Genomic DNA, 17,921 nt, shown 5'->3' on the forward strand with positions numbered 1-17,921 from the left:
ACACACACACACACACACACACACACACACATATATATAATATTATATATAATATATAGTCATATACATATATATATATATGTAATCTTAGTTTTTGAAGTACTTGTTATTAGTTGACCAATGTTCACTTTTCAGTGATTTCTTCCAGTTCAGTGCAGACACACTTTAAGAGAGAGAACTGACAGTAACACATTCTGAAACTAACGAGGTAAAAGTAGAAAGAACTATTCACATTGGGTCTCACATTCTTATTTTTTTTTAATAGCTTTTTATTTACAAGTTATAGGTATGGGTAATTTTACAGCACTGACAATTGCCAAACCTTTTGTTCCAATTTTTCCCCTCCTTCCCCTCACCCTCTCCCCCAGATGGCAGGATGACCAGTAGATGTTAAATATATTAAAGTATATATTAGATACACAATAAGTATACATGACCAAATCATTATTTTGCTGTACAAAAAGAATCAGACTCTGAAATATTGTACAATTAACCTGTAAAGGAAATCCAAAATGTAGGTGGGCAAAAATATAGGGATTGGGAATTCAATGTAATGGTTCTTAGTCATCTCCCAGGTGTACATCACTGGGTGTAGCTGGTTCAATTCATTACTGCTCCATTGGAACTGATTTGGTTCATCTCCTTGCTGAAGATGGCCAGGTCTATCAGAATTGGTCATCATATAGTATTGTTGTTGAAGTATATGATGATCTCCTGGCCCTGCTTGTTTCACTCAGCATCAGTTCATGTAAGTCTCTCCAGGCCTTTCTGAAATCATTCAGGTCACATTCTTAAAAGAAATGTCGTATTTTGAAAGCCTTATTGAAAATCCCCACTTTGAGAACAACTCAATTCATTACTTTTTCTAAGCCAGCAAAAATTAAAATATTAAAAAAAAAAACTGGAAAAGAAAAACCAAATGAACTAACATTAACTGAAACATTAACTGCTTTATGAAGTTTTGGAATATATTTAAAAACTAAATAGGTGACTATGGTTCAGGTTAATTTTATTGATATAAAGAACTCAACAGGCAAAGAAACTCCCTCTATCAATACAAATCAGCATTGTCTCTGAAACTTACATAATCTTGGAGTACCTAGAGCACTTAGAGGTTCAAATCACCTCTTCAAGGTCACACAGCTAATATATATGAGAAGCAAGATTTGAACCCTGACTTCAAGGACGGCTCTCTATCCAGTATGCCATGCTTTCTCTTTCTTACTAGTATGCAAATATGTTTTAAATATCATTTGAAGATAAGATATTGTCATCAATACTTTATCATATTTTGATTCTCAGATTTTGAATATAATCCTTTTCACTTGTCCAATAGGCATTTTAAACTTTTTTTAAAGACCTTTTAATATGCCTTTCAAAACTCTTATAAAAAGATTTTTTTCTTTTTTTTCTTTTCTAGATTTGCTAGTTCTTTTCACTACTTCAGAAAAATTTGGGTCAACATGGAAAGTTTGAAAATAGAAAAATTTAATATCTCTTTAAATATTAACTTGATTATTTTGCATCATTGGAAAAACTGGTATTTAAAAAGTAGTTCTAGAAATTACTTCTATTTTTATATCAAAATGAGTTATGATTAGTAGGAAGAAAGTTGACATACTATCCTTTTCTTTAAGTAAACATATCTCATAGAACATTTTGATTTTTAAGAAAAAGTGATGACAGTCTATTATAAGCTGGTTTTACATCTTTTTCTTTGAAATAAATAACTTTATATGATCATTATTATTAAGTATAATAACATGACTTAAAGGAATGGAAAAAATAATCTCCTGTGCTTATCTTTTCCATTACTGGGAAAGTTGTTGCCTTTTACCTATAGGTATTTATAGGTTTTGTGGCTTTGTATTAAGGCCATTTTTGCAGTAGTCTTTAGAAATTGATTGTGGTAGAATTACAAATTGCTTATAAAGGAAGTTTTAAGAAGTGTACAATTTTAGAAGTTCTGAACCACTACTATCTGACCTTTTTGGTGCCACCCTCTAGAAGCATAGCTGTGAGAAAAATTTAGCTAACAACCCACTTCCCTGTATAGTCTTTGATATACAAGTGATTTTTAAACTGTAACCTGTGGGCCATGCCCCCTGCTTTAGAATAGCATTTTGAATAACCCATTCCTAATTTTTTTAGTTCTGATACTAACTCTTGAAAAAGTAAAACTCAGTTTCTGCTAATTTTTATATCACTTCTGTATTTATATCACTGATATGTCCAGATGAGCTAAATTGGTCCATTCATTTTCAGTTCAACATACATTCATTAGGTATCTAATATGTATTCAGTTTAGTTTATATGAATATGAAAATAAGGAATAAAAGATATTGTACCAACCCTCTAGAGGGCAGCTAGTCTGTTTACATAGATAAGAAATATCATGCAATTAGAAAATAATACAAGTTCAAATATCAAAATATGTGGTAAACATAATGAGTCGTCAAGAAATAATTGAATAATTAGAGCCTACCTGTCATTTGAAATAAAGATTAGCTATATAATTTAAAGATCTTATGTAACCAGTCTGTTATACTTGTGTCTGGTTAATGAAAAGTCAGTGTTGGAATGGTCTAAACCAATGAAACAGATTGAGGTGTCTATTTGCATTTCAAAAGCATCATTCACTTAACAAAAATATACATATTGCAGTACTGATAATAGATTCATGGACATTAAGTTCCCACACCTGTTCTGGGATATATTTTTCATCTAACATGAGATAATCTTGTTCTAAGTTTATTTTTGAAATATTATGAATATGAAATTCCATGGAGCATCTTGTTTTATATTTTGGTCACTTTGAGAATAAATTATTTTGTTTTTTTACAATATTTTTAGACCTCAGTTTCTTTATCTGTGAAATGAAAAAAAATAATACCATGACTGACATCTTTTTTCTCCTCTGCATCTATCATCTTGTAACCTCATATATTAGGAAAATAACTCACTAATATTCATCTCTTATGATGATTTTAGGTTTTAATAATTGCTAAGCTGAAATAATACTATCATCTTTCTTTTTCCTCTTTATGTTCCTATTATATCTTCCTGCTATATTTTTTCCTTAATGATTTCTTACCTATTTTATGAGCTTTTATATTGAGACATACCATAAAATGTTTCCAAATATACAAGGTGACTTTTGAAGTGCCTTCAGTTCCTACTTGTGCTATCTCATTTTTCTCTCATATTCATTACTTTGGTTCTATTTTATGTGGTCAAATTAGTGTTAATGGTTGTCTTGTTAATCAGTTTCCCTTCACTAATAGTGTAAAGCAGGACTGCATAAACGGTTCAGCTTAATTTAATTTGTTTTATTCAACTCTGCTATGTGATATCCCCGGAATGTAAATACTTATCAGGAAACATTTCTTTTTTCTTTTCTTTTTTTTTTAATAACTTTTTATTGACAGAACCTATGCCTGGGTAATTTTTTTACATTATCCCTCGCTCTCATTTCTGTTCCAACTTTTCCCCTTCCTCCCTTCACCTCCTCCCCCCAATGGCAAGCAGTCCTATACATGTTGAATATGTCACCGTATAGCTATAGCCTAGATACAATATATGTGTGCAGAACCGAACAGTTCTCTTGTTGCACAGGAAGAATTGGATTCAGAAGGTAAAAAATAACCTGAGAAGAAAAACAAAAATGGAAACAGTTTACATTCATTTCCCAGTGTTCTTTCTTTGGGTCTAGCTGCTTCTGCATCCTTGATCAATTGAAACTGAGTTAGATCTCTTTGTCGATTGTTGAGATATATAATGATTTCCTGGTTCTGCTCATTTCACTCATCATCAGTTCATGTAAGTCTCTCCGAGCGTCTCTGTATTCATCTTGCTGGTCATTTCTTACAGAACAATAATATTCCATAATATTCATATACCACAATTTATTTAGCCATTCTCCAATTGATGGGCATCCATTCAGTTTCCAGTTTCTGGCCACTACAAACAGGGCTGCTACAAACATTCGTGCACATACAAGTCCCTTTCCCTTCTTTATGATCTCTTTGGGATATAAACCCAGTAGAGACACTGCTGGATCAAAGGGTATGTACAGTTTGATAACTTTTTGAGCATAGTTCCAAATTGTTCTCCAGAATGGCTGGATGTATTTACAATTCCACCAACAATGTATCAGTGTCCCAGTTTTCTCGTATTCCCTCCAACATCCGCATTATCTTTCCCTGTCATTCTAGCCAATCTGACAGGTGGGTAGTGGTATCTCAGAATTGTCTTAATTTGCATTTCTCTGATTAATAATGACTTGGAGCATATTTTCATATGGCTAGAAATAGTTTCAATTTCTTTGAGAATTGTCTGTTCATATCCTTTGACCATTTATCAATTGAAGAATGACCTGATTTCTTATAAATTAGAGTCAATACTCTATATATTTTGGAAATGAGGCCTTTTTCAGAACCTTTGAGTGGAAAAATGTTTTCCCAGTTTATTGTTTCCCTTCTAATCTTGTCTGCATTAGTTTTGCTTGTACAAAAACTTTTCAATTTGATATAATCAGAATTTTCTATTTTGTAATCAATAATGATCTCTAGTTCTTCTTTGGTCATAAATTCCTTCCCCTTCCACAGGTATCAGGAAACATTTCTAACCCTCCAAGAAGTTTTCTACCTCAGTTTCTCAGAGACTGCATGAAGATATATAATAGAAATAACGATTAAGGGCTAATCTCTATCACTATCACAATCTACAGGAAAACTAGAGAAATCATAAGCTTCTGCCTTTCATTCTTCTAAGTCTTACTTATTAAAACACAGTTTTTCAAAGGCATTAAAATTTGACGCCTTTTTGAAGCATTCAAATCACTGACATTTTTAACAGCACAAAAAGGATTGATTTTGCCCTGCCAAAATAGCTTTCTTATCTTTTCAAGTTTACTCTGAAAAGGCCAACATCACTGATAGCACACTTGGGATACTGTATATGCCTGAATTATTCACAAGTCACTTAAAATCTGAAGAATTTTGATGAAATCATGATTGAATTTATATCTGTGCATTCAGATGTAAAACCAATTTTTTTTAATATGAGAAATTCTTCAGTCTTTAAATTTATTGCTGTGCATTATCTCTACTGCCTTTTGAAACTGAAATTGAAATCATTTCAATGGAAAGCTTTGTGGTTTCATTGTATTGCTTTCAGCTACCAGTTCAGAATTCCAAAACCATTATCTATTTTTGAAAAATGAAGTTTAAACAATTTTAAGATTCACTAATGTGAATTAGTACTTTAAAAAAAGCTTTGGCTAATGTTTTTTGGTACAATGAATATAACACCCGGCCTAAAGTTAGGAAGATCTGAGTTCAAATATAACCTCAAACTTTTGGTAGCTATGACTTAACTCTATTTGTCTCAGTTTCCTTATCTGTGAAATGAGCTAGAAAAGGAAATGGCAAACCACTCCGGTATCTTTGCCAAGACAACCCCAAATGAGATCAACAAAGAGTGACTAAAATGGCTGAACAACATCAATCACACTTTAAATGTCAAGAAAACAAATACATTGGAAAATACATTGAAAACTAGCAGCTTATTTCTATCCTTCTAGAACTAAGCTTATAAATAGGTTATTAAAGTCATCTATTGGGAAGACTGACTTATTCTGTTCAGCTTTGCTGTTGAATTTGCTTTTTCTGACTTTCTTTTCTTTTCTTTTTCTGCAATGTTAGGACGTCTTGCATGGCTGGTATACTTAGTTGGTACTGTTATAGGAGGAAGACTCACTTACACTAGTACAGATGAACATGATGCAATGGATGGAGAATTATCTTGCCGGTAAGTGCTAAGTTAAATGAATGCCATATGCAAAATTAATGTCACCTTCTCCTCCCCCCCTTCTTTTCCTCTTGAATTCTCTTTTCCTATGAATGGCAGCACTATTCTCCTAAGCCCCTTTGCTTGAAAGTCTAGTATCTCTCTTGAGTCTTTATTTTTCTTGTCACCTCACAACTAATCACTGGTCACATTCTACAGATTCTTAATATTTATCTCCTTTCTTCCTTTGTCATCACCAACCTAAGCTTCAAGTATTATAATAGTTATAATAGAGATCTAATTGTTCTCCTTTTTTCTTTGCCCTCCTTTTAATATATCCAATTAAATGTGTCTAATCATTTTATTGCTGAAAAATCATTAGTGACTCCTCAATGTTAATCAGCTAAATAAAGTCCAAACTCCCTTAACCTGATGTTTTGGGCTGAACTTGATTAAAACCAGTCCTTTGGTAGTTTAGATTCAAAACTGGAACAAAATGGGACACAGAAATTTTTAACAATTAGGTAAAGGAAATTTACTTACTTACAGTAAAAGAACAGTCAATTAGGATAAGCATTAACAACAGTCCATTGATTCATTTTGGTGAAGCTCCCTTGCTTGAGTTATCCATTGTGATCCATCAGACTTCAGAAGGGCTCCTGGAACTTTTCCTCACCATTTTTGTACTCAAGTAACTTAAAGTGATGGTAACAGCCTAAGTCTTTAGTCTCCTGAGGCATCCAAGTTTGGGAGCAGGTCAGGATATATTATTCCTACCACTCCTTCCCACTCCTTCTAGCCAAAAATCTTGCTTATCCTTCAAGAACTCTCTTATTCCAACAAATTTTCCTTGATACTCCAAAGAGTGAAAAAACTCCTTTCTGAGAAATTTCATGGTACTTTTGTACATACATATTTATATTCTATATTGCAAGGTGGTTATAGGATTAGAATTATTTTTGTACTTTTTCTTACTGTCTTTTGTTTTAAAGAACACATTCATTTCCAAATTTATCATTTTTCAGTTACAATCTATACATCCTGTTTTAATACAAAGGTTAGAGAGGAAAAAAAGGAATAAAAAGCAGTTCAGTGAAACTCTTGTTGACAGTTCATGTATTATTTCATATATCCTTTTTCTGTGAAATGAAGGGAGGGAGGCATATTATTTCACTTTTTTCTCCAGAGCCAAACTTGGTCATCCTAATTATACATATTAAATTTAATGACATTGTCCATTATATTTATGCTGTTGTAATTATGGTATATATGATTTTTCATCATTCCAGTTATTTCACTTTGCATCAGTTCATATAATTTTTCTGTACTTCTTGAATTCTTCATATTCTTCATTTCATATAGCACAGTATTATTCTTTATATTAATGTATATTCAGTTAGCCATTCCCAGTCCAAATGGGCAGTGTTTACTGTTCTTTTTTATTACAAAAAGTACTAGTATAAATATTTTAGTGTATATAGGACTTTTCTTTTTGTATGGGTTTGACTCTTTTTGTATGTGCCTAACCTTGAAAACTCTAGATCTATAACAGAATGAATGTTTTTAATATGTGATATGTGTATGTGTATATATGTGTTTCATGTGTTCATGTTGTTCTTATCTCATCCAGACTGGAAATACAGTAGACATTTCCTCTCCCAATATTTAATCATCACAGAAGCTTTAACTTGCTTTGTTTTTTTGACCTGGGCTAGTTTAGCCTATCTTAGTAACTTTCCAGTTCTAAGGGCTCACCATATTGTCTTCAGACTTGATGCAGACATCAAATCACCTTTAGCTCCATTGTAACTCAAAATCCCAAAACTCAAGCAGTCTAGCAGCATGCACCACCATTCCTGACTCTAGTTAAAAAAATTTTTTTAACATAATTCCAAATTGCTTTCCAGAGTGAATGTACCAATTCATAGCCTTAGTAACAGTATATTAGTTTTGTCTGTCCATAGCTTCTCCAATAATTGATAGTTTACTTTTTTTGTCAGTTTTTGCAATAAAACCTCACTTATTTTGATTTTCATTTCTCATTACAATTTGAGGTCATTTTCCAGTATTCTGAAGTTCTTTTGTGAAGTTTTTCATATTCTTTTGGGGATTGGGTCCTAGTATTACATATTTCTGTTAGTTCCCTATATGTATTAGATATTCAAACAATAATGAGTTAACTGATGCAAAAGGTATTTTTTTCCTTGTTTTTTCTTGTGTGCATGTTTTATTTTCCTTACTTGATTGAAAACTCATAAAGGACAGAGATCATTAAAGAAAAAAGCTTTGCTTCCCATAGCATCTAAGTCTGCACTCTGAACATAATAGGTACACTAATAAAAACTTGGATCAAATCTAAGTCCTTTATTATTCCATAGAACTGATGCGTATATACACAAACTAGATCTATGAAGATAGTGTGCATCTGGATGGATTAGCCAGCCAGCTCCCAATCCCGTAAACTGTGTCAAGGATGCCTAATACCTAGATATTTGAAAATATCTGGATAGTTGATTATTTTAGTTTTCACCGGATATTTAACAGATTTCAGTATTCTTCCATTGTGTTTCTGTCATACTTAAATTGAACACTATACAAATTTATGTTTGAGTAAGTTGAGATGTTTTCATGCTTATTTTCATATTTACATCTGAATGATACAAATTGAATATTTGATACAAATAAATTTTATTAATTTTTCATAAGTTTGATATTTATAGCACTTAATATTTATGTTATACTTGAAAAGAATCAAAATGAATGATTGTCTTTTTAGTTAACATATTGACATTTTAAATGCATATGTAGTTTGACTGCCATGTCTTGTAAAATAATGTTAGGAATTTTAAAAATCTCAAATAATTGTATTCTCCATCATAATCCTTTTGGTAATTATTTCATATTCTCCCCAACTATTAGATGTAAGTTTCTTTAGAGTAAATTTAATCATATCTAAACCTCATAATTCAAATCTAGTGCTTAGGACATTGATGTTCTCATCAGAGGCACTTAAGAAATATTTGTTGAACAAATGAGTGAATAAATTGAACTTTGATGGGGAGAAGAAGCAATGTTTAATACTTGATTCCTTACATAGTGTCTATATACATAGAGTAAGGAGAGGAAGAAAATGTGTTTCCGGTAAACTTTGTTATATCATAAATATAATTTTTCAATCATCTCCTTAAATAGCAAGAATCTCTTTAGTCTTAAATGAAGTTTACATCTTCATATTTCTTTTGCTTTGTAATAATCATAAATGTGTGTTTTGTAATATTTGGATTCCATATTGAAGAATCATTTTTCTATTGTCTTACAAAATGTAAATAATTAATGAAGATATTCCAAGTCATTGAGCAAAACTTGCCCAGTTGAGATTTGTTATTTACTATTCATTTTTATATTGAATTTAGCTACTTGCCAGAAAAATTCAGCCAATATTTAAAAGGAGTTCACAGATAGCTATTAAATTTCTATACTACTTTATCAACAAAGTATTTTAAGCTAATCAGTGTTGTAACAATTATTCTGTGTTTCAAAGTAAAGTAACATCTAGCTCACTAATTTGATATTTCAATTTATGAAACCTGTGCACAAACCTTTCTTTATTATATTCACATCTTAATGTAACAAAACTTTGAATAGAGATAAATTTGATAATTATATTGGTTATATTTAATTCTTAAGTATTCTTGATAATCCAAAACCAATTGCTAGTTTTCTAAAGAACTTAAAAGCTATTTGATGAAGAAAGCATTAAATTTCTTCTCCTTTGCTTAGAATGTGAAACTAGGAACAATGAATGAAACTTGCAGTGTAGTTACTTCTGATCAATATAAAGATTCTAATAATAATTAGAGTTTTCCAAATTGTTGATATTTCATTGAAAGTCTTCAGCAGAAGAGTGGATGATCACTTGGGTGTGTTGTAATAAATAGAGCTTTTTGAGAGATTTGGATGTAGATGACTACTGGGGTCCTCTTCCCACTCTTGAAATTTTGTATTTCTATGTACATTATTTAGATGTAGTCCATAGTCATTTATTTAGATTTTCAGTGAGTTTTTACACTTTATTTAAAATTGATTGTTAACTGTGGACAGAATCATAAAAAAGTACCTTCAAAAATGTATCCAGTGACTTTTTTGGAACTCTTTCCTGCCCCTAAGCATTGTCTTTCAGGCTATAGCATCACTATAAGCCGATTTGTCACCCTACTAGCTCTTTTGATTTTCATTCTTTGTGATTTGTGTCTTGTTTGACATAAAGAAAAAATTGTATTTTGAAATAACTCTTCAGACTTAGTTAGGAACAAGAGGAAATAAGTTTAGGGATTGCTTGGGGTGTTTTTTTAACATATAAAAAAATGAAAGCAAGTTTTACCTTGGTTAATCTACCTCTGGAAAATTTAGAACTTTCTATTTTGTATTTTTATTTCAGTCAATAAGCATCTATTAAGCACTTACTCTGTATCATATAGTATGCTGGTCACTTACTATAAAAAGGGAAAAATGAATTATATGCAATAATTCTGAATATAACAAACCCTGGATACAGTCAACCAGTTTTCAAATTGGGTATTTAGCAAGTACAATTTAGCAAATTATCAATATGCCAAGGCATGAACTTAATTAAATAATCCCTTATAAGTAATTTAATGTAAGAAGAATACAAATAATTGCCATAACAATAACTGTTATGATGTTACTTTTTCAATAATTTAATCTAAAAATATTTCTATTTTATGTTAAAGAGTTTTTCAGCTTATATCTTTGTTGGATTCCCAATTGCCTCAGTATAGTAATGAAAAAATAGAACTTGCAATTCTTTGGTTTTTGGATCAGTTTCGTAAAACATATGTGGGTGACCAACTTCAACGAACCTCAAAGGTAAGTTTTTATAATTAATTTAAACCACTGTCACTTAAGATGAAGAAAAAGATGCATGTAAATGTGTAAAGATGACTTATATGAAAAATAAAAAAAGTTATTTGCCTGATTTCTTTGGGAGAATACATTATGCATTGGAATTCAAGACCTTGAGATACTGAAGATGTTCAGTACTTCATTTTCTTGATTTATACCTAGATTTGCCATTTTCTTTGAGGATTAGTGTGTAATCCATGAATATTTTTAACAGTTATATTCATTAAATAGTTAAGATTATTTTGAATGTTTTAATGGATTTTGTTATATTATGTTATATTTCAAGGGTGAGAATGCAAGATTTATTCTTTTAATAGTTCCGTTCCTTTGACAGTTATTCACTTATGTGGTTGTACTTTATTTCTCACATTACTTGGCTTTTCTGCATGATAAATAGCAGGGACTAGAAGAGTTAGCAGCATCTTTGAGAAGTAGCAGTTAAATCACCTTAACTGTAAGGGACGCTCATTGTCTAGATAATGTAAGAATAGCATCAGCAAGATCAGATTAATTGATCTTGAAGAGTATCAAAGGCATTTATATGAGCCCTAAGCCAATATTTAGTAGGTCTTATGACATTGAGTAAGATGTGTCTGGGATTTTTTTCTTACTGGTGCAGTAACTCTTTTCAATACCCCTCTATGATAAGCAGTCCCAAGGATATTTTTATCTCTTTAAGATTTAGTTTGTACTTCAGCAATGTCAAAGAATTTCTTACTTGAAAATTCAAGATATAGCTTTTCATTATACTGTTAGACCTTTTCCCAAGGAATTTTAATGTTACCTTCAATTCATCTGTGATTTTTAGACAAGAATGATTTTATTCTGAAATGAAAAATGTGTTTTTAAATTCTCCTAGGATCATTGTTTGAAAAGCTTCAACCAAACTTATCTTTTCTTGAGGAGGTGCTGCAGTTTGGGATGGCTTCTGCCCTTATATTTTGAAAAATCTTTTGTCTTTTGGTGTCATTATAATTATTTTTCAAAACTTCATAAGGAAGAAATAGGAAGAGCTTGTATTATGTATGGTTATTTGTTATTACGACTAATTAGATTATTAGACAGAAATGAAGATAAGGTAAAAATGTACATGTACACATACAAAAGATGTGTTCTTGGATTATCCTGAACCTGAATTATGAAGAGAGTAATTTTTACATGGCATTTCATAAAGTTATAAAGAGATTCCATATACATTATCTTATTTAATCCTCTCAACAAGGTGATTATTGATATCCATTTTATAAACAAGAAAACTGAGGTGCTTATCCTAGGGGACATGATTAATATGTGGTAGACCTGAGATACAAACCCAAGTTTTCTGACTCTAAATCTAGTATGTTTTGTTGGACAACACTGTCAGATTAGTTGAGTCTTGTAAAGGCCCTGGATAAAAATTTTTAAAGAAATCATTTGTCTATCATCCTATAAATGCTGGTTCTAGGTACTGTGCTGAGTGCCTGAAACTTCATGAATCTAGGCAAAGAGTTTTAGACTGAAGATAAAGGCAGCGGGGAATCATTGCCTGTGTTTAACCATCAAGAAGGACAACCTAGAAAATAGCTGGTATAGCTAAGCCACCTTCATTTGATTTTTTTTTTCATTAATTCCCTTGAAATTCTTGACCTTTTGTTTTTCCATATGAATTTTGTTGTTATTTTTTCTAGGTCATTACAATAGTTTTTTGGGAGTCTGATTGGCATAGCGCTAAATAAATAGATTAGTTTAGGTAATATTGTCATCTTTATTATATTAATTTGTGTGAGAAGTGGTCTGTAATTTTGCTCATAAAGTTTCTGATTTTCCCTTGGCAGATAGATTCCTAAATATTTTATATTATCAGTAGTTACTTTAAATGGAATTTCTCTTTGTAACTCTGACTGTTGGATTTTGTTAGTGATATATAAGAATGCTGATGACTTATGTGGGTTTTTTATAACCAGCAACTTTGCTAAAGTTGTGGATTATTTCAATAACTTTTATAGAATCTCTGGAGTTCTCTAAGTATACCATCATATCGTCGGCAAAGAGTGATAATTTGGTTTCCTCATTGCCTGTTCTTATTCCTTTAATCTCTTTCTCAGCTCTTATTGCCAAATCTAGTGTTTCTAATTCAATATTAAATAGTAACGGTGATAGTGGGCAACCTTGTTTCACTCCAGATCTTATTGGGAATGGTTTCAGTTTGTCTCCATTACATATGATGCTTACCAATGGTTTTAAATAGATGCTCTGATTATTTTAAGGAAAAGTCCATTTTTCCATACTCTAAGTGTTTTTTAATAGGAATGAATGTTGTATTTTCAATGCTTTTTCTGCATCTATTGAGGATGATCATATGGTTTTGTTAATTTGGTTATTAATATGCAATTATATTGATAGTTTTCCTAATATTGAACCACCCGCATTCCTGGTATAAAATCCTACTTGATCATAGTGTATTATCCTGGGATGATTTTTAGTCTTTTGCTAATATCTTATTTAAGATTTTGATCAATATTCATTAGGGAGATTGGTCTATAATTTTCTTCTCTGTTTTCAACCTCTGGTTTGGTATCGTATCAGTCTGTGTCATAGAAGGAATTTGGTAGGACTCCTTCATTCCCTATTTTATCAAATAATTTATCTAGCATTGGGCCAATTGTTCTTTAAATGTTTGGTGAATTCACATTAAATCCATCTGGTCCTGGGATTTTTCTTAGGAGTTGTTTAATTGCCGTTCTATTTCTTTTCTGAAATGGGAATATTCAAGCAATTTACTTCCCTCTTCTGTTAGTCTGAGAAGTCTATATTTTTAGGTGTCATCCATTTCACTTAGGTTATCAAATTTATTGCATAAAGTTGAGCAAAATAACTCCTTATTATTTCTCTAATTTCCTCCATTGGTGGAAAGTTCTCCTTTTCATTTTAAGACTACTAATTTCATTTTCCTCCCTCTTTTTCTAATCATATTTACCAAAGGCTTATCTATTTTATTGGCTTTTCATAGAACCAACTCTAGTTTTATTAATTAGCTCAATAGTTTTTACTTTCAATATTTTAATTTCTCCTTTTAATTTTAGAATTTCAAATTTAGTATTTGATTGGGGTTTTTAATTTGGTCTTTTTAGTTTTAGTTGCAAAGCCCAATTCATTAATCTTTTCTTTCTCTGTTTTGTTCAAGTAAACTTCTAAGGATATAAAATTCCTCTTATCCGCTTGGCTGCATCCCACAAATTTTGGTATGACGTCTCATCATTGTCATTATCTTGAGTGAAATTATTAATTGTATCTATAATTTGCTGCTTCACCAATCATTCTTAAGATGAGATTGTTTAGTTTCAATTACTTTTTGGTCTATTTACTCCTAACTTTTTGTTGAATGTAGTTTTATTGCATCGATCTGAAAAGAAAGCATTTATATTTCTGCTTTCTGCATTTAATTTTGAGGTCTTTATGTCTAATATATGGTCAATTTTGAATAGGTTCCATGAACTGCTGAGAAGGTATATTCCTTTTCTATCTCCATTCAATTTTCTCCAAAGATCTAAATACCTAATTTTCTAATATTCTATTTACTTCTTTAATTTCTTTCTTATTTGTTTTGTGGTTTGATTTGTCAATTCTGAGAGTCAAGGTTGAGATCTCCCACTATTACAGTTTTGTTGTCTATTTCTTCTTGCAACTCTCTACTTCCCTTTAGGAAGTTGGATGCCATACCACTTGGTTATATATGTTTAATATTGATTTGCTCGTTGTTTATGCCCTTTAGCAGTATAAGTTTCCTTCCTTATCTCTTTTAATTAGATCAATTTTGCTTTTGCTTGATCTGAGATAAGGATGGCTACCCTCTTTTTTGACTTCACCTGAAGCATAAAGATTTGCTCCAGCCTTTACCTTTACTCTGTATGTATCTCCCTGCTTTAAATGTGTTTTGTAAACAACATATTGTAGTTCTGACTTTGATCCAGTCTGCTATCTGCCTCTTCTTTATGGGGGAGTTCATCCCATTCACATTTACTGTTAGAATTACTAATTCTGTATTTTCTGCCATCCTAATAACCCCAGATTATGCTTTACTTTTTCTTGCCTCCCCCAACCCTGTTTCCCCTTTTTGAACTTATGTACCCCACTTGTATCACGATGCTTACCCTCTTTAGAATCCCTCTCTCCCCCCTTTGAATCTTTTCCCCTTCCTTCCCTTATTACTCTTTTTCTTTCCCCTTTTCCTCTCCTCCTTTTTAATAGGCGAGGAGAATTTCTCTAAAACAAATGTCAATTATTTTCTCTTTGAGCCAACTCTGATGAGGTAAGATTACACAATGTTCCTCCCCTCTAAATTCCCTCAGATATGATAAGTTTCCTTTGCCTCTTTGTGGGATGTGGTTTCCCTTTTATCCCTCCTTCCCACCTTATTCTGCCATCATCCTTTCCATATCTACTTCCCTTTTTATGTTATATCAGTAAAATCAAATTATACATTATTCTTTTTGTATATCCACAACAGAATACAATTCTCAAAAGAGTTTTTTACCTTTTCTGCATCTCTTGAGTCCTGTGGTTGGAGATCAAATTTTTGTTTAGTTCTGGTTTTCCTTAGAAACAAATAATTCATTTGTTTCATTAAATGTCCATCTTCTTCCCTGGAAGAAAATGCTCAGCTTAGCGGGTAGTTTATTCTTGGCTGCATTCCAAGTTCTTTTGCCTTGGAATATCAGATTAGGCCTTGATCCTTTAATGTGGAAGCAGCCAGATCTTAGGTGATCCTTATCATGGCACCTCGGTTATTTTAAATTGTTTTTTTTTTTTTTTTTGCTGCAAAAAATTTTTCCTTGTGATGGTTCTGAAATTTGGCCACAATATTCCTTGGGGTTTATTTAGGGTCTCTTTCAGAATTTGGGAATTCTTTCAATGCCTATTTTACCTTCTATTCTATTACATCTGGGAGTTCTCTTTGATGATTTCTTGTAAAATAGAATTTGGCTCTTTTTTCATCATAATTTTTGAAGTCAATAATCCTCAGATTATCTCTCCTATTATTTTCCAAGTCTGTCATTTTGCAAGTAGATAATTCAGTTTTCAGTTTGTCATTTTTTTGGTTTTGCTTGACTAATTCTTGCTGTCCAATGAATCATTAGTTTCTATTTGTTCAGTTCTAATTTTAAAGAATTATTTTCTTCATTAGCTTTTTTTATTTCTTTCTGTATATGTCAATTGAGTTTTAAAATGAATTGTTTGGTCTTGGATTTTTTCATTTCACTAATTTTTTTTTTGGTAATTATTTTCTTTTTCAATTCAAGATCCTACTTTCTTGTGAGTTCTTGTCTTTTCCAATTCACAAATCCTACTTTCCTAGTAATTCTTTATTTTATTCAATTCTACTTTCTGAGATTTTTACTTTTCCAATTCTATTTCAGGAATTGTTGCTCTCTTAAGGCTTCCTTTCCTTTCCCATTTATCTTCTAACTCCTTTGGAGACTTTTAATGGTCCTTCTATGAGGAAGCATCTTGTAAAAGGGATATGGTATGTAATGTTTGCTATTAGTCTCTTCAGGGTTTGCTGACCTGTTCTTTTCATCTTTTTATTCATTTTAAAAGCCTTTAGGGTATGTCTCTAAAAGGGGTTACAGCTTCCTCTGCAGAGCAGGAGAGTAAACCGGTTTCCTGTTCTAAGGTATGGGAGTGCCTGAGGAGTTTTCCCTTAGCCCAACAGGAGATGGATTCAGCACTGGGCGAGCCTCAATGCCCAGTTGGGCTGTTGGTTAACAATTCCCTAAGGCTGGAGACTAAGGGTTGAAATGTGCTGCCCGGCCAAGAGCCTCTTGTGGGGCTGTGGGTAGTAGAGCGAACTTGAGAATTCACGGGATTCTCCCGCAGTCTCTGGCTCCACGCCTGCCCCAATGTCTCTGGCTGACAAACGGCCTCCAAAGCTCTATGGCTTAAGGAGGCCCACTGCACAAAGATTAGAGGCTAACCTGGTCTGTGCCCTCCTGTCTCAGGTTAGCACTACCCAAAGAAAAACCCATACTCCGGGTTGGGCTGAATTGTGCTGAGATCTGTGCTTTCACTTTCGTTTGAGGCTCTCTCAACCAATTTCTCCCAGTCTACGCTGATCTCCCCCCTAGCCCTGGAACAAACCTTTTTTTGGTGAGACTGCAGATTTTCTTGGGCTGGTGAGTTGTTATACTTCTTATCTTTATGAATTATAGCAGTCAAGACTATTTTTGAGGCTCGATATAATATTGATAAAGAGGGTAAGAGAAGAGCTTAGAAAGTCGCGTGTGCCTTCTCCGCCATCTTGGCTCTGCCCCTGGAAGCAATCTCAAAAGAAAACTGAGTTTATCACTATGTAACTTGCAATTAAAATTGATATTTAAATACTTATGCAAATGACTAAAATTGGTGAAGAATTCATTCAAATAGTTTAGGCCACAATCTAGCTCTTAGAGAAAGAAATAGTCCAGAAAATAGAGATACTGGCATATAAACTCATCATAGATGTTAGAAAGAGAACAGTTCAATCTGATTAAGTTATGCTTACCAATGAATGACTGATCATTCTTTTATACTTCCATAGATATTTTCATTTTAAAAAGAGATTTCTTGCTAACCAAGATGAATATTGACTTTGAATTTTAGGCAATATAACAATGAGGTAATAAATTTACTCATTGTAAAGGAAGATATCTTGGCAAAGGAAGTCATTCCATAAGTTAGCTAGCTCTTTTTCAATGCTTGCCTTTGGCACATTACACTAAACTTTCTACTTTTCACGGCTTCTTACCTTGCTCTGCTAATAAGTCTACAGTTTCAGAGTTCTAAATTTCATACTGGATTGGCAGTATGGGAACTGCTAATATTAACTTCTCATTGGGAAATGATATTGGGTAGCCATATAAAAATTCAAATAAAAAGGTCTCTGTTTTTTAAGTCTGACCTTTATAAAAAACCTTTTTATATAAACAATGTCTATAAGCAGTCTATGGGATAAATCTATCCTGGAATTTCACAAGTTTATGCTAAAAAGTGTTTATGTTTTAAATTGTTTCCCCTGAATAACAATTTTTATTTCATTTATTGGCCTTATTCTTTCTTTTCTGTAGCTGCTTATTAAATATCCAAATTTCATTTCATGGTACAGTAATTATAGTACCTGTCTGTTCTCCAGCCTCTTTCCTACTGTTGAGTACACATATAAAGCAGCAGATGGCATTCTCTCCCTACAGTTG

The 17,921-nt window shown here is 32.1% G+C and overlaps 1 protein-coding gene across 2 annotated transcripts in view; it reads left to right on the plus strand.

The window, feature by feature from the left end:
* RANBP17 (RAN binding protein 17) overlaps window positions 1-17,921 on the plus strand; it is a 339,284-nt gene that overhangs the window by 90,790 nt on the left and 230,573 nt on the right. For both annotated transcript variants that reach the window (XM_031953652.1, XM_031953653.1), the window contains 2 exons: window positions 5,706-5,811; window positions 10,542-10,677. In XM_031953652.1, the coding sequence (XP_031809512.1) occupies window positions 5,706-5,811; window positions 10,542-10,677 (242 nt within the window). The remainder of the gene's footprint in view (window positions 1-5,705; window positions 5,812-10,541; window positions 10,678-17,921) is intronic.

Source organism: Sarcophilus harrisii, chromosome 2 (assembly GCF_902635505.1).
Source record: "Sarcophilus harrisii chromosome 2, mSarHar1.11, whole genome shotgun sequence".
In the NCBI taxonomy this organism is placed as follows: domain Eukaryota; kingdom Metazoa; phylum Chordata; class Mammalia; order Dasyuromorphia; family Dasyuridae; genus Sarcophilus; species Sarcophilus harrisii.